The 23719-nt window shown below is 38.6% G+C and overlaps 1 protein-coding gene across 2 annotated transcripts in view; it reads right to left on the reverse strand.

Annotated features, from left to right (window-relative positions):
* Nucleotides 1-23719, reverse strand: part of col11a1a (collagen, type XI, alpha 1a) — a 97064-nt gene that overhangs the window by 25206 nt on the left and 48139 nt on the right. For both annotated transcript variants that reach the window (XM_073830356.1, XM_073830355.1), the window contains 19 exons: nucleotides 20552-20605; nucleotides 20348-20455; nucleotides 20130-20183; nucleotides 18092-18145; nucleotides 15551-15595; nucleotides 15413-15466; nucleotides 15287-15331; nucleotides 14047-14100; nucleotides 13896-13949; nucleotides 13463-13516; nucleotides 13277-13384; nucleotides 11494-11583; nucleotides 9194-9247; nucleotides 5573-5680; nucleotides 5328-5435; nucleotides 4629-4682; nucleotides 2946-2999; nucleotides 2747-2854; nucleotides 775-828 (listed from right to left, as the gene is read on the reverse strand). In XM_073830356.1, coding sequence (XP_073686457.1) covers nucleotides 775-828; nucleotides 2747-2854; nucleotides 2946-2999; nucleotides 4629-4682; nucleotides 5328-5435; nucleotides 5573-5680; nucleotides 9194-9247; nucleotides 11494-11583; nucleotides 13277-13384; nucleotides 13463-13516; nucleotides 13896-13949; nucleotides 14047-14100; nucleotides 15287-15331; nucleotides 15413-15466; nucleotides 15551-15595; nucleotides 18092-18145; nucleotides 20130-20183; nucleotides 20348-20455; nucleotides 20552-20605 — 1314 coding nt within the window. The remainder of the gene's footprint in view (nucleotides 1-774; nucleotides 829-2746; nucleotides 2855-2945; nucleotides 3000-4628; nucleotides 4683-5327; nucleotides 5436-5572; nucleotides 5681-9193; nucleotides 9248-11493; nucleotides 11584-13276; nucleotides 13385-13462; nucleotides 13517-13895; nucleotides 13950-14046; nucleotides 14101-15286; nucleotides 15332-15412; nucleotides 15467-15550; nucleotides 15596-18091; nucleotides 18146-20129; nucleotides 20184-20347; nucleotides 20456-20551; nucleotides 20606-23719) is intronic.

Below are 23719 nucleotides of genomic sequence, written 5' to 3' on the forward strand. Positions count from 1 at the left end.
AATAATACAAATTAAATATAAAATAAAATGTGAAAAATGGTCAAATAAAATAGTAAAAAAAATTGAAATAAAATCTAATAAAATGTGGGAAATGGCAAAATAAAATGTGAAAAATGGCTAAATAAAATAAAATGTAAACAATGGTGAAATAAAACAATAATAAAAATAGAATAAATAAAATGTGAAAAATGGCATAATAAAATACAATAAAATGTGAAAAATGGCTAAATAAAATAAAACTAATAAAATGGAAAAATAATATAAAATAAATGTGTTAAATGGCTAAATAAAATAATATAACAAAATACTTAAAATGTGAAAAATGGCTAAATAAAATAAAATATAAAATAAATGCAATAAAAAGAATTGCAAAATAAAATAAAACAAATAAAATATGAAAAATAGCAAAAGAAAAAGGAAGTATGAAAACGGCAAAATAAAATAAAACAAATAAAATGTAAAAAATAGCAAAAGAAAAGAAATGTGAAAATGGAAAAATAAAATAATAAAATAAAAAAATAAAATGTGAAAAATGGCTAAATAAAAAAAAAATAATGATAAAAAATATTAAATGTGAAAAATGGCTAAATAAAATACAATTTAATTTAATAATAACTAAAAGCAAAATAACACAAGAATAAACAGAACCCTTTAAAGGCTTGATAAACAATTTTTTTAAATGTATTTAAATCACAACGTCAAAGTTAATTAGAAAAATAAACAAGTGAATAAAATATCAACAAATATAGTTAATAACTGTTTAAAACATCTTACCATAGGACCAACGTCTCCATTTTCTCCTTTCTCACCAGGTGGTCCAGGAAGACCCTGTAAGAAACAAATGAATATTCTTGTATTTGTGCATAATTTTATATATCCTTCTAATAGTACACTGACATCAGCAACTGTGCGAAGAATTGTTCAAAGAAACACTTGCTGTGAGGCACCAAAATGGCCCTGTTGAAAAGCGAAGAATAATCTGGCTCCGACACAGTTACCGGAGGACAGCAATAATGCTTCATTTCAGAATTGGCGGAGAAAGGCAAAAGGGCCATATGGCAAATGGAAGAGGCAGAGGCGGACTACGGCAGTGTTTATTGAGTTTCGCTGTCTGTCATCTTGAAATCTAAGAGAGCAGCTAATATCCTTTGTCAGATTTTTAGCTCAGTGTGAACACTATATTGTTTGTCCCCTTTTCATAGGTGGCGAATGGCCCGGACTTTCAACACTAAGCACAATAGAAAAGCTATTTTACCCAGCATCCATGCACATTTACCAAATATATTTCCCTAGAGCGGCACAAGTTTCACTTGAACATTTGGGGAAGGACACGTCCCCCATCAAACCTCTATTACTCCCTAAAAATGCACCAAGGACTTAAGAGAAACACATTTTAAAACCACAACATTGTGGGAATAAACAGGCCACCAAAAAGAAGTTAAGACAGCCAGCCAGATTTTATTTGACACTGCTGTCCGCTAAGGGACTAGCTGAAAAATTCATGCCGTTTTTCAGCTTAATTAATGGCCAATTAAATGTTTTACCCAGTAGAAAAGGTGAAACATCTATCAGTGAGAGCAACCAGGCAAGCATTTGTGTTTTAGGGAAGTCTAAAGTCCTCGGATAAAACACACCTGCGCTGGTGAATAAACAAGCTAAGTATGTGACCCCGGTATCGTGCGTGTTTGATCCTTGACATTTACTCCCTAATTGCCTCGACTTCAGGGGATGCTCATTCAAAGCCGTTTTTTCGTTAGCCGTAACATGTCAGGAGTGAGGACATCTAAAGTCTAATTTTGTCTGATATTTACTCGCCCAATACCCACGTGTCCTGCGAACTTGGCAGACCTACACGTTCTCGCTGACTGATTCTTGTGCTGGTAAGAGATCTCATCGGGGCAGAAGCCCTTAGTCAGAGACCATTAACATAAACACTCATTACAGCCTGAAGGGTGTGTGTGCACTGCACTAATGTCTATTGGACCGGGTCACTAAATGCAATTAATAAAATCCAAATGGAAGTGCATTACGCCCAATTAAAACTCAATTGAATCAAATGGCTCCGAGATCTGGTGGCGTAAGAGGACTATAGGAGCAGTCGATGTTATTCCACTACAGCGATGACTTGCCTTCAGAGGAATCGGCTAATTGATGGGTAGAGAAACGGCAGAACCTTGAGGCTTCAGACCGTAATGTGATCAAATGAAAAGAGAGATGAGATGATTAATATAAATTTTCTACAAATACAGTATTTACCACTCAAACATGACATGACTGCTGATTTGCATGGTTTACAACACGGCAACTAGACAATATTTGAATATATATTTGAATATATTGGATTGCATTGCCTTTAACTAATCCTAATTAATTACTATCCTCGAGAATTACTAGCCTTTAGTTAAAATTACTGTGCCAACACTTTGGGACTGTTATTTTTAATGCATTTGCTAATTAGTAGCATAACTAAATTGGTAGTAATTAAACAACCAGCAAACCAAAATTTACACTGTAAATGCAATGGACCCTTGCATGTTTGTACTGAGTCTGTACTTATTCACAGGGCGATTCCAGCAGAGGGAGAATCAAAAGAAAATCAATTCACATCTCAAACACCTCCCAGTGCATCTACTGCCCAGGGCCACCAGTTAATGTTGTTTGTGCAGCATTAGTCTGAGTTACCATGGGACTTGTGCTACACAAAATAAAAGTGTTAGCTTATATTTGGGCCGTAACTGGCACTCACCTGCAGACCGATGGGACCGGGAGGTCCGGGAAAGCCTCGGGATCCTTCATCTCCCTTTTGTCCAAACATACCCTGCTGTCCACGAGGACCCGGTTCACCATCAGCTCCCTAAAACAGGCATTAGTCAGTATTGCAATGCATTTCATTCAATTAAAAAATTACAGAAATAATAGATTAAATAATTGTAGTCGAGACGTACAGCAGGTCCAGGAGCTCCAATAGTTCCTTGAAGACCAGGTGGACCTGGTGGACCCTAGTGGACACAATGAAGAAGGTAATCAGGTAGTGGATGGTAATGGTAATTAAAACAGTTCTCTTTCCTCAATCACTAAATTACTGACTCTTTTAGCACTTTTGAGGAAATAATTCCTTTCAGTTAATTGTGAGTTAGACATGATAGTATGGACTTACATTGCTTAAACCAATTCAGTGATTGACAATTTGAATATGTAATTCATGTGTTCAAGAGTGATTCATGGAGTAAGTAAAAGAGCCGGTTCGTATGATTCATTAATTTGTGAATCAGACTTTCTTGGTTGTGCTGTTTGTTGTTGCGTGCAACCAGCAAGTACAAAAAAGTAGTCAATTCAGTGTCTTTTTTTCAGATTTGAATATGTATTTCATGTGTTCAAGAGTGATTCATGATTCTTCTAGACCAATTAAGTTAAAAAAAAAAAACGGTTTGTATGACTCATTAATTTGTGAATCTGACTATACTGGTTGTGCTGTTTGCTGTTGCTTGCAACCAGCAAGCGCAATACAAAATGAGTAAATTGAATGTCTTTTTTGTGTTTGCATATTTGAATATGTAAATAATGTGTTAAAGACTGATTCATGATTCTTTTTGGACCAATTAAGTAAAAGAACCGGTACGTATGACTTATTCATTTATGAATCTGACTAGACTGGTTGTGCTGTTTGTTGTTGCGTGCAACCAGAAAGTACAACCCAAAAGAAATAAATTGAATGTATTTTTTGTTTATTTTATCATACTTGAATATGTAATTAATGCGTTCAAGACTGGTTCATGATTATTTTAGACCAATTAAGTGAAAGAACCAGTTCCTACAACTCAATAATTCATGAATCAGATTTTACTGGTCGTGCTGTTTGTCGTTGCATGCAACCAGCAAGTAGATCACAAAATAAGTCAACTTAATGTCTTCTTTTGTTTTTGTTTTCATACTTGAATATGTAATCAATGCGTTCAAGACTGATTCATGATTATTTTTAGACCAATTAAGTGAAAGAACCAGTTCCTACAACTCAATAATTCATGAATCAGACTTTACTGGTTGTGCTGTTTGTCGTTGCATGCAACCAGCAAGTAGATCACAAAATAAGTCAACTTAATGTCTTCTTTTGTTTTTGTTTTCATATTTGAATATTTAATTAATGTGTTCAAGACTGATTCATGATTATTTTTAGACCAATTAAGTAAAAGAACTGGTTCATACGACTTATTAATTTGTGAATCTGACTATACTGGTTGTGCTGTTTGTTGTTGCGTGCAACCAGCAAGTAGAACCCAAAAAAAGTCGATTTAATGTCTTTTTTCTTTTTGTTTTCATATCTGAACATGCAATTCATGTGTTCAATACTGATTCATTATTCTTTTAGTCAAATTAAGTAAAAGAACCAGTTCGTATGACTCATTAATTTGTGAATTGGACTATACTGGTTGTGCTGTTTGTTGTTGCATGCAACCACAAGCACAACACAAAAGAAATCAATTTAATGTCATTTTTTGAATCTTTGGAAGAACCCTTTAAAAATGTCATGAAAATCATTCAGTAACAGTATTTTAAGATCAGTAAAATCAGTTCTGAATCCAAATCGTACTGTGTGTTTAAATAAGGATTTTGCAATAAAATGTACTCACATGTTCGCCTTTGTCGCCTTTGCTTCCTTTCTGGCCTGGTTCACCCACTTCTCCCTGAAAGGGTTTTAAAATCAGTCATGCAATATCCATTTTGCCTGTTTAAAACTGTATAATCTATAAATCACACACTGGTGAATATAACTGAAAGAAACTCCATGTCGAAGTAAACCGTTTACTGTGCAGTAAAAGATATGACATTGCCGTCGACCTGCATGGAGTTTTACTGTAAATGAAATGATAAATATTGTCTCTGAACTAACAGACATGGCCAGATACAACATATTCTTGGCACGTAAGCCCATGAAGCTTGTTAGAGGATACTGATGGAGAGACAACATTTATGGTACCCTACGCTAATTTGATTATAGACCGCCTTTGCTGATGATGATGGATTGGCGGCAAGAGAGAGCGACTGAGAGATAGGCGTGCGTTTCAGATGGCCATGCAGTGTGTGTTTGTGATGATGAAGAATGATCGCTGTCCAAAAAGTGAGGGCGAGGAATTCTGGGAAGAGATGTGAGATATACTAGAGTGATAGGAGGGGAGTAATCTTGTTGTTTTCTCAAACAAGAAAAAGAATACTTGAGGCGCAACACTGTAGAAGATTATAAGACTTTTTTCTTGAATTCTTCTATGTAATGTAATGTTTCCCCTCTCTACAGTATAAACGTATTAATGTGAATCAAAAAAGCAATTAACCTTGTCACCGTCTTCTCCAGGTGGACCCTGAGGTCCTGCTGGACCTGGCAGACCAACTGGACCTTGTACTCCATCCCGACCAGCTGGACCTGGTGGACCTCTCTCTCCCTGAGCAAAAACATGATAAAAGATAAGTGGCGGCTGGAGGCTATGCACTTACAATGCTGTAAATATTCACTCATAAATGTCTTATTTAATATAAGAAACATAAATTGATTATCATTATATCTAATCAGCACAATTACCGGTGCACCCTTCTCTCCAGCAGGTCCTGGGGGTCCCTGAGGTCCAGTACGTCCAGACAGGCCAATGGGGCCAGCAGGTCCTGCTGCTCCTCTCTCACCAGGGGAACCCTATGACAAAGAGTGATTTAACATTTTTGACACATAGATACTCCATAGACATAAATATGCTACACAATTCTGATTTACTGAAGCATATACCACATTAATATGCTTCTAAAGGTACCTCACTCATTAGTCATGTATAAAGGATTAAACCGGTTTCTCCCTAGTGACCACCAACCCACGTCCTTTTAAGGATGTATTTTTAGTGCTGAAAATCCAAATGAGCAGCTTTTGCTTTTGAACGATTCTGCTCCAACCCTCTTTGTAAAGGTACAGAGTGCCTTCCTGATATTTTTCTGTGTTGGAGGTAACGCATTGCATGTAACCCGAGTTACATAATCAGACCACTTTTATCAGGTAACTAGTGAAGTATCGCATTACTTTTTAATTTACAAGCCCGGCCCAGTGCAGAACGTAATGCATTATTTTGCATAAAAAACTAAGTAGCGCAACAAGTTACTTTTTATGGAGTAACCAGTATTGTATTCCCTTACTTTTAAAAGCAACTTTCCCCAACACTGGTCAAAACTACTCTAGACTAGCCGAAGGTTAAGGGCTCTATGTAAAACTGCGCTGATGTTATGGGGTTGCTATGTGGTTGCTAATGTGTTCCGAGTGTTTAACATGTTTAATGCAGATGGCTGTTGCTATGCAGCTGCTAAATAGCTCTCAGTGTTTTTGGTTGTTGCTATGCTGATGTTAGGGTGTTGCTATGTGGTTGCCAAAATATTCTGATTGTTTTTGATGTTGCTATGCTGATGTTAGGGTGTTGCTATGTGGTTGCTAAGGTGTTCTGATTGTTTTTGATGTTGTAATGCTGATGTTAGGCTGTTGTTAGGGAGTTCTGATTGTTTTTGATGTTGTTAAGCTGATGTTAGGCTGTTGTTATGTGGTTGCTAAGGTCTTCTGATTGTTTTTGATGTTGTTATGCTGATGTTAAGCTGTTGCTAAAGTGTTCTGATTGTTTTTGATGTTTAATGCTGATGTTAGACTATTGCTAAGGTCTTCTGATTGTTTTTGATGTTGTTATGCTGTTGCTAAAGTGTTCTGATTGTTTTTGATGTTATTATGCTGATGTTAGGCTGTTGCTATGCGGTTGCAACAGTGTTCTGATCTTTTTTGTTGTTGCTATGCTGATGTTAGGCTGTTACAAAGGTGTTTTGATTGTTTTTGATGTTGTTATGCTGATGTTAGGATGTTGTTAAGGTGTTCTAGTTGTTTTTGATGTTGTTATGCTGATGTTAGGCTGTTGCTAAGTTGTTCTGAATGTTTTTGATGTTATGCTGATGTAGGCTGTTGCTATGTGGTTGCAATGGTGTTCTGATTGTTTTGATGTTGTTATGCTGATGTTAGGCTATTGTTAAGGTGTTTGATTGTTTTTGATGTTGTTATGCTGATGTTAGGCTGTTGTTAAGATGTTTGATGTTGTTATGCTGATGTTAGGCTGTTGCTAAGGTGTTCTGGTTGTTTTTGATGTTGTTGTGCTGATGTTAGAATGTTCCTAGGGTGTTCTGTTTGTTTTTGGTGCTATGCTGATGTTAGGCTGTTGCTAAGGTGTTCTAGTTGTTTTTGATGTTGTTATGCTGATGTTAGGCTGTTGCTAAGTTGTTCTGATTGTTTTTGATGTTATGATGATGGTAGGCTGTTGCTATGTGGTTGCAATGGTGTTCTGATTGTTTTGATGTTGTTATGCTGATGTTAGGCTATTGTTAATATGTTCTGATTGTTTTTGATGTTGTTATGCTGATGTTAGGCTGTTCTGATTGTTTTTGATGTTACGCTGATGTTAGGCTGTTTCTAAGTTATTCTGATTGTTTCTGATGTTGTTATAATGATGATAGGGTGTTTCTATGCCATTCTTAAGGTGTTCTGATTGTTTTTTTATGTTGTTATGCTGATGTTATGGTGTGTTTTTTTCTGTTGTGGTTCTGAGTGTTTTAAACATATTTCTACACTAATGTTAGGCTGTTGCCATAAAGTTGCTAAGAAGTTCTCATTGTTAACATGTCACTATGCGAATGTTAGGCCGCTGCCATGCAGTGGCTAAGGAATTCTAATGGTTTTTAACATTACTATGCTAATATTAGGGTGTTGCTATGTGGTTTCTAGGGTGCTCTGGATGTTTCCAGTATGTTACTATGCTAATGTTAGGCCATTGCTGCAGCTCCTAAGGAATTCTAGTCTTTCTCAACATGTTACTATGCAGATGCTATTCAGTTACTATAGAGTTCTTATGCTGATGATACACTGGGCAACTTTTTAAGCAATGTTGCCAGGCAACTTTGGCAAATGTTGCCGTCAACGGGCAGCCAGGTGAGATACAGGGCCCACTACTGATCTAAATTATTCACATAGAAATTTGTTACCCATTCTCAGTGGGAAAGTGCCCAAGCAACATTGCTCAAAAAAAGTTGCCAGATTAAATTGCTCAAAAAGTTGTCCAGTGTATCACCAGCCTTAGTGTTTTTAACATGTTGCTATGTGGTTGCTAAGGTGTCTGGAGTGTTCTCAATGCAAGTCTACAGGATCTCACACCCTTTTAAAAATCCTACAACTTTTCTCAGCAAGCTGATGCATTTGTGGTATCATATCATATATTATCTGTGTTACAAACCATGCAGGACTAGTCTGATAGAGATATTTGCCTTTGCACTCCTAATTAAATCATTCCACAGGTTCAGTATACAGGGTCTTCAAACATGTGTGGATGGAATGTGTTATGGCACATGCAACAAGCTTCTATATAACAGAGTGTGGACAGAATCAAACCATCACAACGGCACAGAGGGGAAAAAAAATTATGTTGGGTGCCAAATCTATTCTTTCTAGTGGGTGAACATGCCCTTAGACTTCTTATCTCTCTTTCTAAATGTGGTTTAATTTGTAGACCCCAGCATCTTCATACAAATGCAAATGTATCCTTTATCGGAGTGACACAGCTGAATTTAAAACTCCTCAATGACTTTTCATCCATCCATTCTAATCTGGCAGCACACTGTGAAGGCCTGAAAAAGAGCAATTATAGGGTGACAATACTTATCTTTTTTTCTTTAAGAGAAATGAATCGGTGAAGAAAAGAATGTGGTTTTAATTCGGGAAACTCTTGAGGACATTCAGCGTCATGCCCGTCACATAAAAATCTAATGAAACAACTATGGTATAAAATGTCAAGAGGAGGTAATTACAAACCTGTGCTGTGAATTTATCTCGAGACACTCTGGTGATCACCATCACACCCTCTAGTGTTAACTAAAGCCACTACATGGGGCACTGTGGGAGACTCAGTCCGGTTTGGTATCTCTCATTTATTGAGAGTATGAATCAGCAGTGTACTCTTCTTTGTTTGTGAGTGTGTCCGGCAGCAAAGAACACTTTTAAAATCCTTAATGGTGTTTTTGAGCCTTAGATCTTCCTGACCACTCCCTCAACCCTCTCAGACTCCTAAATATTGAATGTTGCATTTGGTAGAATGAGCTACTAGCATTGAATGATGGGAAACCATGGAAACAGAGTACTTACAACAGGACCAGGGGGGCCCTGAGGGCCCTCTGCTCCTTTCAAACCATGTGGACCCTGCAGAGGGCAAAAGAGAAAGAGAAAGAAGAACAAATATGAGTGAGTAAATAGGCCTAACAAGTAGGTTCATATCAAAGTGTCAGCATTAGTTACTTTCTCTTGGGCATTATCCAACACATCATCTATTGATGCTCAAAGCCAGATATAAACATGTACCGGAGCAAACAAATCTACCTGAAGCTCATGACTGAGATAATACATCTGACACACAATATGACCAACACATAATGGGAGATTTCACATTGAAAGCTTTTGAGAATCCACAATGAACCTTCTGGTTTGTTTTTTCATGCTTTTAAACTTTAGTTCTTGCATGAGTTGTGACCAGTCATGGTGTACAAAAATCAATGGTGTTTGCCTTCATTATTGACATTTAACCTAGTTTTAGGCACCTTTTATTCTATGGTTCTATTATGGTTTCTGAAACACTGGCATATAGCACACCAGTCACATTGGGATTTGTGCTTTTTGCAGCTTGGCTTCTGTATGCCTTTATTTAGAAAATAGCAGCATAAAAAATCTCCTTAGATATTACATAAAACAAAGAAAGAGCTTGGAATGATTTTTGAGATGACAAAATTTCTATCTAGATGAAGAATTACTTTGAGTCAAGGATCATTACTCTATTTCTGCTCTTTTTCTTGTCATTAAACCTAACTGCTTCAAATATTACCTCTGACAATGTGGGAGATACAAAATCCTGAAAGGATGATGCTCTAATGAATTCCTATGAACTTTTTATTCTGCAATTTCATGAATAAATCCAGAGATATGCTAGTGTCATGCAGCTCTCAAATTTCACCAACAATATGTTAAGCTTTTTATTAAAAGGGAATAGCTAACCAGAAACTCTTATGTTGAGGAGTTGAAAACCCTCATTTTAAAAGAATCTTTACATAGACTTGATGTCATATCCAAAAAAGCACAATAAAGTTCAAGAGTTCAAATTAAAATATAGTGCATTTACGCCACTTTTTTTGTTCTTTTTGGTGCTTGTATAGTTGTATGGAAAAATTGAACTAAAAAAAAACAGGTAACACTTTTATAAAGAGACCAGTTTTCACTATTAACTAGATGCTTATTGGCACATTGGCTGTTTATCAGTACTTATAAAGCACATATTCTGCATGACCATATTCTACATCCCTAGGTAAGATCATAATTCCTTAACTACCATTTAACTTAACTATTAATACCTTATTAGCTATTAATAAGCAGCAAATTAGGAATTTATAGAGCCAAATGTAGATTGTGATAGATTATGTTTAGTAGAGACAATTGAAATTAAAATAAAGTGTGACCAACATACTGGGTTGGTTAAAGAGTTTTAAGAAATGACGAAATGATGATTTTATAACTTATACCTTGACTGTTAAGTGCTACTTCTGAACAATTTTTTGTACTCGCACAAACTACAATGCAAACTGACAGCGGGTTTGGTCTCTTCTGACTGTGGCTTTCATTAGTCTCCCGTATGAGAGAGAAATCCACAGAACTCGACTGCCTGCTGGTTCTGCCGCTAGCCGATTGATATTTACTGGCCTCTTTTTCTCTCACAGGACAGTCAACTGGGGCACAGTAAAAATCAAAGAGCTGCCAAAAGTTCTTGTGTGTACGCATGTGAGGATTTTTTTGAATTCAAGTAAATGAACTTTTGGTGCCACAAACTACACTTTTAAATGAAACTAATATAATATAGTTTCATTATTTAATTGTGTATGTTTTATGAAGGTCCTTGTAGGTGCATCTGTGTGTGTATGTGTGTCAGGGCTCATAGAGGTGCCGTTGTGTTTTGTGAGTGAGGGCTTGAGATTGCCTCTCTAAAGGGCAGACACACACGGTGGTCTCAGTAATGACTGTTGCTGTCCTAAGAGAAAAAAAATCGCCCCAGTAGAAAACAATCAGGCAGCGCATGGAGAGCCAGTCTCTGGCACTGACCTTGAGATCAGACATCAACAATGAACAAACAACCTCGTCTTCCAAAATCTAATTGGCAACATTTCCAATTAAATCATTCTCTAGCCAGATAATACACATAAAAGACAACAACCCAGGCGCTTCAAAAGTAAACAATGCAAAGTTAGCTTTTTAGAGGTTATACGGCCTATTAAAGTCTTCGTGGAGTGTATTGAAGTCCAATTCTGTGGATGTAATGAGCCAGGGCTGCTGTCAACTCTCTGTCTACCTCTAAGATTAGCAGGATTTATTGCAGTGATTTATCCGCGATGGGAGCGTGATCTTACCGTCACTCCGGGAAGACCTCTCTCTCCTGGGAACCCTCTCAGTCCTGGAGGACCGTCTTTTCCTGGACTGCCCGGAGGACCTGGATCTCCCTGCGGACAGACAGTTGGCAATTGAATATTTTATTGAGCTTCAAATATAATGAACAGAAAATTTACACAAAATGAATTCTCAGCTGATGCTAATAAGCTCTGAACTGATGAAATGATCCTGAATTATTGCTAGCGTCAAATCCACCGTCGCTAGCGCTGGCAGGTCGATTCAATTAATATCTCTAAGTCCACAGCATGATTAAAACTGAAGTGTGTAGATTCTATATAATGAAACATGTTTTCAAACAGATTTCCAGGACAATCCATCCATCTAACTTTGGTTTGACAAACAAACTAAAATTTGCAAGCCCAAGAATGTTTTTAGACCATATTCTGACCATTTTCATTTGAACAAAAAAAATATTTAAACACTATCTGACAATGTCATAAGAGTTGATATTTGGGTAAATTTTGTTTGCATTATCAGGAGACCAAAATTCAGTTGTCAATTGATGTTGTCAAATGTCAACTTTAATTTGATGTCCAATACCGACGTCAGCTGATGTTGAACGTTAAACCATTGAACCAACGTTAAGTCAACATCAAATTGACGTCAAATACTGATGTCAGCTCGATTCTCATTCTCATCCAAAATGTCTGTCCAATGTTGGGGTCCAATGTCAACCTGACGTTATGTTGGAGTCCAGTGCCTACTGGGTAATATGTCCAACTGGTTCTAATTATCATCATTTGAACTGAAAGACAAAATACTATTCAAAAGTTTGGTGTCAGACAGATTTTTTAAAATGTTTTTGGATCTGCTTACCAAGGCTGCATTTTTTCAATCAAAAATACAGTAAAAACAGCACAAATGACTGACTGTACATTACTGGTAGCGCCAAATATATTGCTGTTCATAAAGTTTTAGCACTGATATGCTGACATCGTTAATATTTCAGCACAATTAAACCAAGCCTGCCTAGAACGAGTATTAAGAATACTAAAGTGTCTTGAGGGGCCAACAAGTGCCTTCGAACAGTAAACTGCAATCAGACGGGCCTAAGTGCCTCAAGAGTGAATTTTGAGATTTAAAATTGCTAGACAGCTTAACACCGTTTTAGCCTTTTGAAATACCACCTTCACTTGACCTCAGTGTCTCTGCATTTTGGTCGTACCACTGAAAGTGTCATATTCAGCTAATAGAAAGGAAACAAACGAGCGGAATCAGGAAAATGACTGCAGAAAGTCCGTGGAGTCTGACCGCTCAGACTGTGGCATACAGCATACTCTGCCTCCGGGGTGTTCACTCACGTCTGACAGGCTGTCTGAAGTGGGCCGATCAAGCTGATTAAAGTGTCTCCGTTTAGGAGTGACAGAAATTGAAACCGAGACAGGAAGGTTGGACACTCTGAGAAACTCAGTTCAGTTTTTAAAAGCCACGTCTACTAACAATTTAGACTCTATTTGGAAAGGGAATTCAGCAATTCTCCACAGTACTGATGCTATAGCTGTGGAAAACGTGGATATAATTGGACAGAACGAGTTGTTGGTCAACAAAAGGACGTCCACTAGCTCTTTTTTTCTTAAAGAAATAATATCTGGTGGTTATAATCAATCATTGTTAGTTCGGTTTGACCTTGCTGGGCTACTTTTTTGTTTTTTGCTGTTACATTATGTAGTTTTCCAATAAGAAAGGTTTGAATTGTAGCTTAACTGTTTGGCTGAAAGTCAAGTAAACATGAACGTCATTCACCTTTGCACCTTCTTTTCCACCAGCACCTGGGAGACCTTGCTCTCCGGGGGGACCAGGGGGTCCAGGATGTCCTCTTTCACCAATAGGGCCGGTTTCTCCTGTTGGACCCTTTCAAGACACATTTATGACATTAACAGTGAGATTAACTGAAAAGTATAATAAACATGCACAAACTTGAACACCTACCTGTGGTCCGACAACACCTCCAGGTCCTGGTGGGCCAGTTTTGCCTTGGAATCCCTAGAAAGAAAGAAAAAATCACAGCAATTACAGTCTGTCGGTGGACCGTCAAGTACAACAGGATTTTATATGACAGAATTTCCCAGGCAAAATGTAGCTGCAGTACTTCACACTTAAGTTTATTGCTCTTAGATGTGATAAACAAGCGACTCCTACTGGGTCACATCATTATTAATAAAGCCTCTGCCTGGATCAGACAGAACCTCCATAACTCCTTTAGATTTACACATAACTCAAAGGAAGTGGGCTCATTTAGTCCCTGAACAGCAGACTTTTCTTTTCCCACATGCTGGAGTAACTGATCAGGGATGTCTGCTATAGGTTATCGCTTAGGCTATTTGGGTGATCTATAAGTGTGAGTGATCGGAAAAACGCTTACAGTCTCTCCCCGCTGGCCAGGGTGACCGGGCAGCCCATCTTTTCCAGGTGGTCCCTGAAATAAAGAAAAAGATTAAATATACTGGAAATGACACTTTCAAAATTGGACAGCGTCTAAAACGGGATCGATAATAACAAAAATATATACTTACAGGGGGGCCCTTTGGTCCTGGGAAACCAACAGGGCCCTGTGGCCCTTGAGGTCCCTGAAAAAGAGTAAAATACATGTATATTTGGAGCAAAGTCTGCTGTTTTACTTCAATGGGACATCAGATGCAAAAATGTACTTAGGTTGTGTGGACACAACCACCTTACAATGATAAAAATCCAGTCACTATATTTTCTTAAATGCCAAAAAAACCTAACCAGTCACAATTATCAAGCCGTTTTGATTTTTTGAGCAGTATGATGTCGTAATGCTCAAGCCCCACCCATGACCGCTGACAGACAGTCTTGTATTAGCATATTTTCCTGCTAAGACAGTTTGTTGTCCACCATTTTCTTTGCGCTTGAGCAGCTGTAGCGACAACGTCTTGTAAGAAATGCAGGTGTTTTGTATTTGAATTTAAGAACTTTTATCCCGACACTGAGGACGCAGTGGATTACTTTTGTTTTTGATGGTAATGTGGCCCAAAACACAAAAAAACAGATGAGAGGGGCGGGGTGAGCAAAGCTCATTATCATTTAAAGAGACATGCACCTAAAACTGGTCGCTTTTTGACATGGTAAAAAGGGTGTTTTACACAACTATTGAGCAATTTTAACCAAAGTATGTTACAGATATTTCATGAAGAACATAAAAAATCATATCAACTAATGATGTAACATGGTAAAATCTGAATCTGAAATGGGAACTAGAAAAAGAGAATCTTTATCAAATATGATCTTTACTTTTATAATCTTAAAGATCAACAGAGCATGCAATATTTATAAATACTCACAATTTCAAAACATTAATAAAATATTAAAAGCTGAAATGTTGAAAGTGCAATGTAGGTGCAGTCAACAGGCTTATGAAAACCCCTTTAGATTTCTAAGAAATGGAATAAATAAACAGGAAAACACTGAAAAATAGAGGAAGAAACAAGAACAGGATTTCATGGCGGAGATAAACAGTGCAACATCAGATTTCGAGTGATGTGAGCCTTGGACAACAGCCTTCCAGTGGTCTAATGCTCAAGAGCTCTTCATAAATCTATAATAGCTTCCAGACGAAAACACAGGTCTGGTGGTAAGTCGTCTTATCTGGAGTACACCCACATGCTGAGCTAATCCTCACTGCGTTTCCTGCAAAAGCACCCTCTCTGAGCGCTTCAAGCCGTACACCATCTCACTGTAGATCGAATGATGGGATAAAAATGTTTGCTGCAAAGCATTCTGGGTGGCACTTACTCTCTCTCCGGGTGGGCCAGGTGGTCCGTCGTTGCCTGCTGTGCCCTGTTGGATAATGAGAGAGGAAAGCATAAGGACTGTGCAATGGAAGTGATTGACAAAACCAAAGTCTGAAGGAAGTTGTACCTTAGGGCCTGGCTTTCCTGTTGGGCCTCTGGCACCACGTGCACCACGGGGACCCTAAACAATAAGGATATTTGACTTGTTTAATTAAATTCAGCTAAATTAAGTCAATATAGACAGGGCAAGTGCTTCAGTACATACCGTCGGACCTCTTTGACCTCTTGGACCAGCTTTTCCTGCCACTCCCTTTGAAAAGAAAGAAGAAAAATGAGTGTGGTAAAATTGAAGGTGAATTCAATAGCTACACAAAGCAAATCCAATCGCTGCAGCTGTTGCCAGGATGAGATGGCAGTGTGTACGGGGGGAAAACAAGCATTAGATACCTTCCCCTAGGATTTCTGGGAGCCACGGCAATATTTGTTTCAGATGAGGTGTAGGTGTATTAGAAGCACACAATACACTGTCATTTTGCTCCCTGCTCATGGGTAGGATCTAAACACTTGGAAAAATAGCAGCTACTCTGACATTTAGTTATGAATAAGCATAAACACTTAGGGCACAGTTGCTTTTGCTAAAAGGTTTCCCATGAACAACATCAGACAAACTCAAGGTTTCTTTGCAAGTGAGAACGATTCCCGTTGAATTAATAGGTGAGGGTCTCTCGAGGGAAATATTCGATTCATTTTCCTTAGTGGTAGTCAGCACAATTTACTCTTTCCATGAACATATGGGTTTGAGGAGTGTGACATACTGAATGCAGAGCCATTTCAGTCAGGATGTGTTGTAATTTCCTTCTATTGAGAGGAATTATTGAATTGCTACTAGTTAGGGAAATATGCTAGTTAGAAAATCACTTAACTTGCATCTAGCAGAGCCATAGGGCTTTTTGCTCCATGATTAGTCTGGATTTCAGTCAGGATGCCTTGTAATTTCCATCTAGTGTGAGAAATTACTGAATTTTTACTAGTTAGGGAAATATACTAGTTAAGAAATCATTTAACTAGCATCTAGCAATGCAGAGCCATAGGGCTTTTTGCACCATGATGATTTGCTCCAGGATGTGTTGTACTTTTTGTCTATTGAGAGGAATTACTGAATTTCCACTAGTTATGGAAATATACTAGTTAGGAAAGTCACTTAACTAGCGTCTAACAATGCAGCTGCATTGGTACAGGCACTGTAACCATGGTTTTATTATAGTAAAAGTGTAGTAACTTTTTTAGTAGGGTTTTTGGAGGGTTGATTACCATTTGTATAACCACAGTTTGACTACAAATACGATGGTTAACTTGTGGTTACTATGGCTTAACTATAGTAACCATGGTTTTTGGTTTTATGCTGAAAAAAACAAACAGCTAAAACCAGCCTAGACTGGTAGGCTGGTCTTAGCTGGTTTAAGCTGTAAATAGCTGGTTTTAGCTGGTGGTCTCGCAGCCTGACCAGCTAAGACCAGCCTGGCAAGGCTAGGAAAGTGGCCAAAACCCCTAGCAGCTAAAACCAGTCAACCAGCCTAGGCTTGTTTTAGCTGTATTTTTTCAGCAGGGTAGTAAAACCATGGTTAATTTTCGTAAGAGTTAAGGGGAATTTTTACACAGTAAAATTCAGGCTCTCTTATGAAAGGATGTAGCACAGCTATGATACTGATATAGCTTAATGCTAACAAGTGAAAACATGCTGCTAACTCTCTAAATGAGGTAAATTTGGTGTTGATAAGCTAAGCTTGTAGGCTAACCAACCTGTGTTATGCTAAATTAGTACACTGAATGCTATCTTAATTAAAAAACAAGGCTACCCTGCTAAAAAAAAACAGCTAAAACCAGCCTAGGCTGGTTGGCTGGTTTAAGCTGGAAGTAGCTGGTTTTAGCTGGTCTCCCAGCCTGCCCAGCCTGTTCAGGCTGGTTTTAGCTAGTGGTTTCCCAGCCTGACCAGCCTGACCAGGGCAAAGTGGCCAAACCCTTCTAAAATCAGCCTGCTGACCAGCTAAAACCAGGCTGTTTTTTTCACCAGGGTTATTAAAAATATATATACTATTATATGTAAAATTTAATTTAAAAGACATTTATGTAGATAATAACATTGTTCAGACATCAACCCTGTTAAAAAAAAAAAAACAGTGTATGCTGGTTAGGTAGGTTTTGATGCAGGTTTTAAGCAGGTCCTAAACTGTTTTTTTTTTTTTTTTTGATGGTCCTTAGCTGGTTTATGCTTGTCCTATACTGGTCCTTAACTGGTCATGCACTGGTCCCTTCTGCTCAGGAATTCTATTGGTTTTCACTACAAATACCATTACATACATTACAAACCATAAACTTTTACCATTAAAACCATTAAAAACAGGGTCTATTACAGTTTACTTTAAAAAAACCAATACAAGTCCCATTATAACCAGTAAACAAATTTTGTGATCATGTCTATTGATTTTTTTTTCAGCATGGAAGGTAGGCATGAACTGAGTGTAAATGTAAACGTAAGCACATTCAGATGACCTCTGACCCAATGTATTCACGCACTTTTGCCCACTTTCTGCAAGCGAATATTTTTCCAGGTGTGTGATTGTCGTTGAATCCGCATGAACGCAATCGTTCCAGCATCTTTTGTAGTCACGTATTGATTCGTGTCCGTGTTTTTGTACAAAGTCATCATACAAATCCTTTCATAAAAGCAATCAATCAGCCTTTTTCATATGTTTGTTATAATGCAGTGTGCACTTCACACAAAGCAGGTTGGAAGAATCCATCTCACCCTGGCTCCTTTCTCTCCGTTGGCTCCTGGGAATCCGGGGAAACCGGTCGAACCCTGCAAATCAAAGAAAAAGACTTAAGGGAGGAAGAGGAGGCAGCAGCACCTGCATATTAATGAGGGACGAACTCCAAGAGTCCCGACTCTCCTACTGATTCCGACAGTTAAATGCCATTACAATCTGTTAGCATTAGCATCCTTGGCTTTGCTACTTCACCGTAGAGTTTTAAATAGCTCTGAGACTGCTTTGTCCCCATTGTTGGCAGGCTTTTTTCTCAGAATAATTCAGGGGTTGAGAGATAAACTTTGAATGCGTATGATATATCCCAAGATAAACAAGGCAGACCTCGATTATCAGTTTCCTTGTTTTGTTTGCTCAAAACTAAGTGCAGGAGAGCTTCGGGAAGGGATCGCTTGTCAGTGTGGAAATACAACCGAGGTCCGCCGAGGACAGAGGACGATATAATCAACTGAAACAACAGACGATGGACGAAAACAAATGGCCGCTCAGTCAGATAAACAACCAAACGGAGTTAAGATTAAGAGTCACTACTGATGAGCCTTAATCGCTCTCATTCACACTTCTTGCCGGTTTCTTTCTCTCATTTTCAATGCAGTAAATTAAAAACAGCTTACCAACGTTCCTCAATCCTGGCAGCGGGATAAGCATTCAAGAAAGAAAATCAATACATTGTTTTACACATTCATTTTAAGGCCAGGCCTCCTGGAGAAATCAGGTTTGATTTACCACAAAGGATATTATGAAACTGTAAAGGTGAGACATTGACGAATAAGCAATGACACTCTATAAAAAAAATGCCACAACTCTGACGCCAGTAACCACTCAGACAGTGATGGCTGGTCTTCAAAAGTGCACTTCATGATAATTTGAGAGTTGGCAGGCTGTTTGAATCTGTTCCAGAGATGATGGCATGTCAAAGTGCTTGTAATCACATCACTTGTCTGTCGTTCGTTAATGCTGCTAAACAGAAGTGGATTTACGAGACTGTAAATCTACCACCGAAGTCAGCACCTCTGCTAGGACTGGGCTTTATTCCATCTTATTCATGAAAATTTAAGATAAGCTTTAAAGGCGAAATATCTCATTTCTACTCCATTATCGGCACCAAAAAAGTTAAGAAAAAATCATGGGAAAAATGTAAAAATTTAATTAAATTAAACCATGTTAATAAATAATAAATAAATGATAAAACTTACAGAATTTGATATTGTTGGCCAATTATTCACAAAATACCCTTATCAAATTAAGTTTAACTACTATGTATCATAGTCTGAAAGTACATATTCTAAAATAAAATAAAATATTTAAACAATCCAAAATCATTAATTCATGGTTCATGATTTATATTTTTAGAATGTGATTGTAATATATCCATAGATCATAGAGCTTTCATTAATAGTTGGAAATTAAGTTTAAAATTTAACTTCAAAAATTTAAATTTAATTATTCATACTCTGAAAGTACACAATTTTGGATGCAGAAATTGCATTCACAGTAAAACTATTCTAGAATATATTTTCATTTTAAAAAAGTAGTGATATCTTATACTGACTATAAATTATAAACGACTGTGAAGTGCACTCCATCTAAATCTACCAAGCAACGTATCAAATTCTGAAGTCTTCCCTATTGCACCAACTAGGCGCCTGTAATGACGGCAAAGTTTGTCATAGAAGGTCTAGACCTCCAAGGCCACTTAAGGTCTAGTTTTGGGCTGGCTTGAGCCAGATTGGGTACTGCTGTTACAGCTGATGCTGTTGTTGATGAAAGGCGCTGAGGTCTGACACAGGCATCTGTGCTCCGACTTCTCCTCACTGCCTGCGTGACCAGCATCCTCAACAGCACAGGGAACAATCCTGGCATGAGCTGCTCATTTTAAAAGAGCCTTACTCGGCGCAGCATGCATAATGCATTCTCAGGAGGGCATTAGTTCATGCTAATGAGCCAAGTTGTTGTTTAGCTCATAAGTGAAACAATCGTGATGCAGGTACAGGTGTCATGTTCAATTTATGTGCATACCTTTGGCCCTTGACGTCCTGGATAGCCAGGCAATCCCGGAACACCAAGTTTACCCTGGTGGAAAACAAGCCAAGGATCATTAGTGCAAAAACATCTCTGGACAAACAAACATTTCGTTTGCAATTAATATTCCAAACACAAACTCTGCATCACTTCCTGACGCCCCACTCCTCGGTAATCAACTAATAACAGTAATTCGTAATCAACAAGCAGTGTACCTTTTCTCCAGCAGGTCCAAGGGGTCCAGATTCACCGTTGGGACCTGCACGACCCTTCGGGCCCTCTGGTCCATCCTCACCTCTGGGTCCAGCCAATCCAAGTTCACCCTAAACATACACAGAAAACCAGCCAATCAGCGCAGCCCTCCGTGGGTTAAATTAACATGGGCTGGAAGCCAGCAAGGCTGGATGTTGTTTATTTACCCTGTCGCCTTTGAGACCCATGTCTCCCTTGAAACCTGGGAAACCGTCCTCTCCCTGAAAAGTAGGATGAGACATTAGGGAAAACATATAGAGGGATGAAGCTACTGTATATCTTCTGCATATAAATACAGCACCATTAATTCCTTAGCACTGTACTAGATCTCCACCTGCAGACAATAATATAGTACTGCAACACTGTCAATGCTTTCATTCAGTCAAGAATTTATATATTAAGAATTTGGTGTAAATGGAGATTTTTAGCTGAAATACATTTGACTAAAAGTGACCCTGCTGGAAAAAAAAAACAGCTAATACCAGCCTAGGCTGGTTGGCTGTTCTTAGCTGGTTTAAGCTGGAAGTAGTTGGTTTTAGCTGGTCTTCCAGCCTGGCCAAGCTGGGAAAGTGGTCAAAACCCCTCTAAAACCAGCCTGCTGACCAGCTATAACCAGCTAAAACCAGCCTAGGCTGATTTTAGCTGTTGTTGTTTTTCAGAGGGGACAGCTAAAATACATTAGCTAATTGTGTGCTAAGCTAACAGCTAAATGTATGCTAATTGTTATGATACATACTGCTGATCTATGATCAAAATCTTATTCTCTGTCACCAAGCATCAGTCTGAATCTTTTACACTTGTATGATGCATTATGCAACTTACTGCATTTGACTAAAAGTTGCTGACGTGACGTAACAGCTAAACGTATGCTAACTGTTATGATTCTTAAGTGTTGATTTATGATTGAATTCTCATTCTCTATATCTACCCTGCTGAAAAAAAACCCAGCTAAAACCAGCCTAGGCTGGTTGGCTGGTTCTAGCTGGGAGACCAGCTAAAACCAGCTACTTCCAGCTTAAACCAGCCAACCAGCCTATGCTGGTTTTAGCTGTTTTTTTCAGCAGGGTAAACATCAATCTGAATCTCTCATCTACACGTGCATGATGCATTACCAGACTTTGTGACTACCTGATTGCATTTTACTAAATGTGTGCTAATGGCTAAAAGTGAGCTAACAGTTAAAGGTATGCTAATTGTCAATTCATGATTTTCATGAATTTTTCATGAATTCTCATTCTGTTCTCACTCTGTAACTAAATTTCAGTCTGAATCTCTCGCCTACATGTGCATGATGTATGGTGCAACTTTTTGATCACCTGACGGCATTTGGCTAAATGTATGCTAACGACTAACGGCTAAAGATGTTAACTGTTATGATTCTTAGTGTTGATTTATGACTGACTTCTTTTCTATCACTAAACATCTGGCTGAATCTCTCGTCTACATGTGTATGAAGCATTATTCAACTTCATGACCATTTGATGGCATTTGCCTAAATGTATGTTAACGACTTAAAGTGGGCTAACAGCTAAAGATATGTTATCTGTTATGATTCTTAATGTAGATTTATGATTGAATTCTCATTCTCTGTTACCAAGCATCAGTGTGAATCTTTCACACGTGCATGATGCATTATGCAACTTTGTGACCACCTGATGACATTTTACTAAATGTGCACTAACGGCTAAAAGTGAGCTAACAGTTAAAGGTATGCTAATTGTTATGATTCTTAATGTTAATTTATGACTGAATTCTCATTCTCTGTAACTAAACATCAGAATCTCCTGTCTACATGTGCATGTTGCATTATGCAACTTTTGATCACCTAATGGCACTTGACTAAATGTGTGCTAATGGCTAAAAGTGAGCTAACAGCTAAAGGCATGCTAATTGTTATAATTCACAGTGTTGATTTATGATTGAATTCTTATTCTCAGTCACTAAACATTTGTCTGAATCTCTCACCTTACCTTCATGTGTGTGGTGCATTATGCAAATTTTTGATCACCTGATGGCACTAGACTAAATGTGTGCTAACGGCTAAGTGAGGTAACAGCTAAAGGTATGTTAACTGTTATGATTTTTAATGTTGACCCTGCTGAAAAAAACAGCATATGCTGGTTAGGTATGTTTTGGTGCTGGGATGCTGGTTTTAGCTGGTTTATACTGGCCCTTTGCTGGTTTGTGCTGGTCCTTTGCTGGTTTATGCTGGTCATTTGCTGGTTTATGCTGGCCCTTTGCTGGTTTATGCTGGTCCTTTGCTGGTTTATGCTGGCCCTTTGCTGGTTTATGCTGGCCCTTTGCTGGTTTATGCTGGTCCTTTGCTGGTTTATGCTGGTCCTTTGCTGGTTTATGCTGGCCCTTTGCTGGTTTATGCTGGTCCTTTGCTGGTTTATGCTGGTCCTTTGCTGGTTTATGCTGGTCCTTTGCTGGTTTATGCTGGTCCTTTGCTGGTTTATGCTGGTCCTTTGCTTGTTAATGCTGGCCCTTTGCTGGTTTATGCTGGCCCTTTGCTGGTTTATGCTGGCCCTTTGCCGGTTTATGCTGGTCCTTTGGTGGTTTATGCTGGCCCTTTGCCGGTTTATGCTGGTCCTTTGCTGGTTTATGCTGGCCCTTTGCTGGTTTATGCTGGCCCTTTGCTGGTTTATGCTGGTCCTTTGCTGGTTTATGCTGGCCCTTTGCTGGTTTATGCTGGTCCTTTGCCGGTTTATGCTGGTCCTTTGCTGGTTTATGCTGGCCCTTTGCCGGTTTATGCTGGTCCTTTGCTGGTTTATGCTGGCCCTTTGCTGGTTTATGCTGGCCCTTTGCTGGTTTATGCTGGCCCTTTGCTGGTTTATGCTGGTCCTTTGCTGGTTTATGCTGGTCCTTTGCTGGTTTATGCTGGCCCTTTGCTGGTTTATGCTGGTCCTTTGCTGGTTTATGCTGGCCCTTTGCTGGTTTATGCTGGCCCTTTGCCGGTTTATGCTGGTCCTTTGCCGGTTTATGCTGGTCCTTTGGTGGTTTATGCTGGCCCTTTGGTGGTTTATGCTGGTCCTTTGCTGGTTTATGCTGGCCCTTTGCTGGTTTATGCTGGCCCTTTGCTGGTTTATGCTGGCCCTTTGCTGGTTTATGCTGGCCCTTTGGTGGTTTATGCTGGTCCTTTGCTTGTTAATGCTGGCCCTTTGCTGGTTTATGCTGGCCCTTTGCTGGTTTATGCTGTTCCTTTGCTGGTTTATGCTGGCCCTTTGCTGGTTTATGCTGGCCCTTTGCTGGTTTATGCTGGCCCTTTGCTGGTTTATGCTGGTCCTTTGCTGGTTTATGCTGGCCCTTTGCTGGTTTATGCTGGTCCTTTGCTG

Source organism: Garra rufa, chromosome 24 (assembly GCF_049309525.1).
Source record: "Garra rufa chromosome 24, GarRuf1.0, whole genome shotgun sequence".
Lineage (NCBI taxonomy): Eukaryota > Metazoa > Chordata > Actinopteri > Cypriniformes > Cyprinidae > Garra > Garra rufa.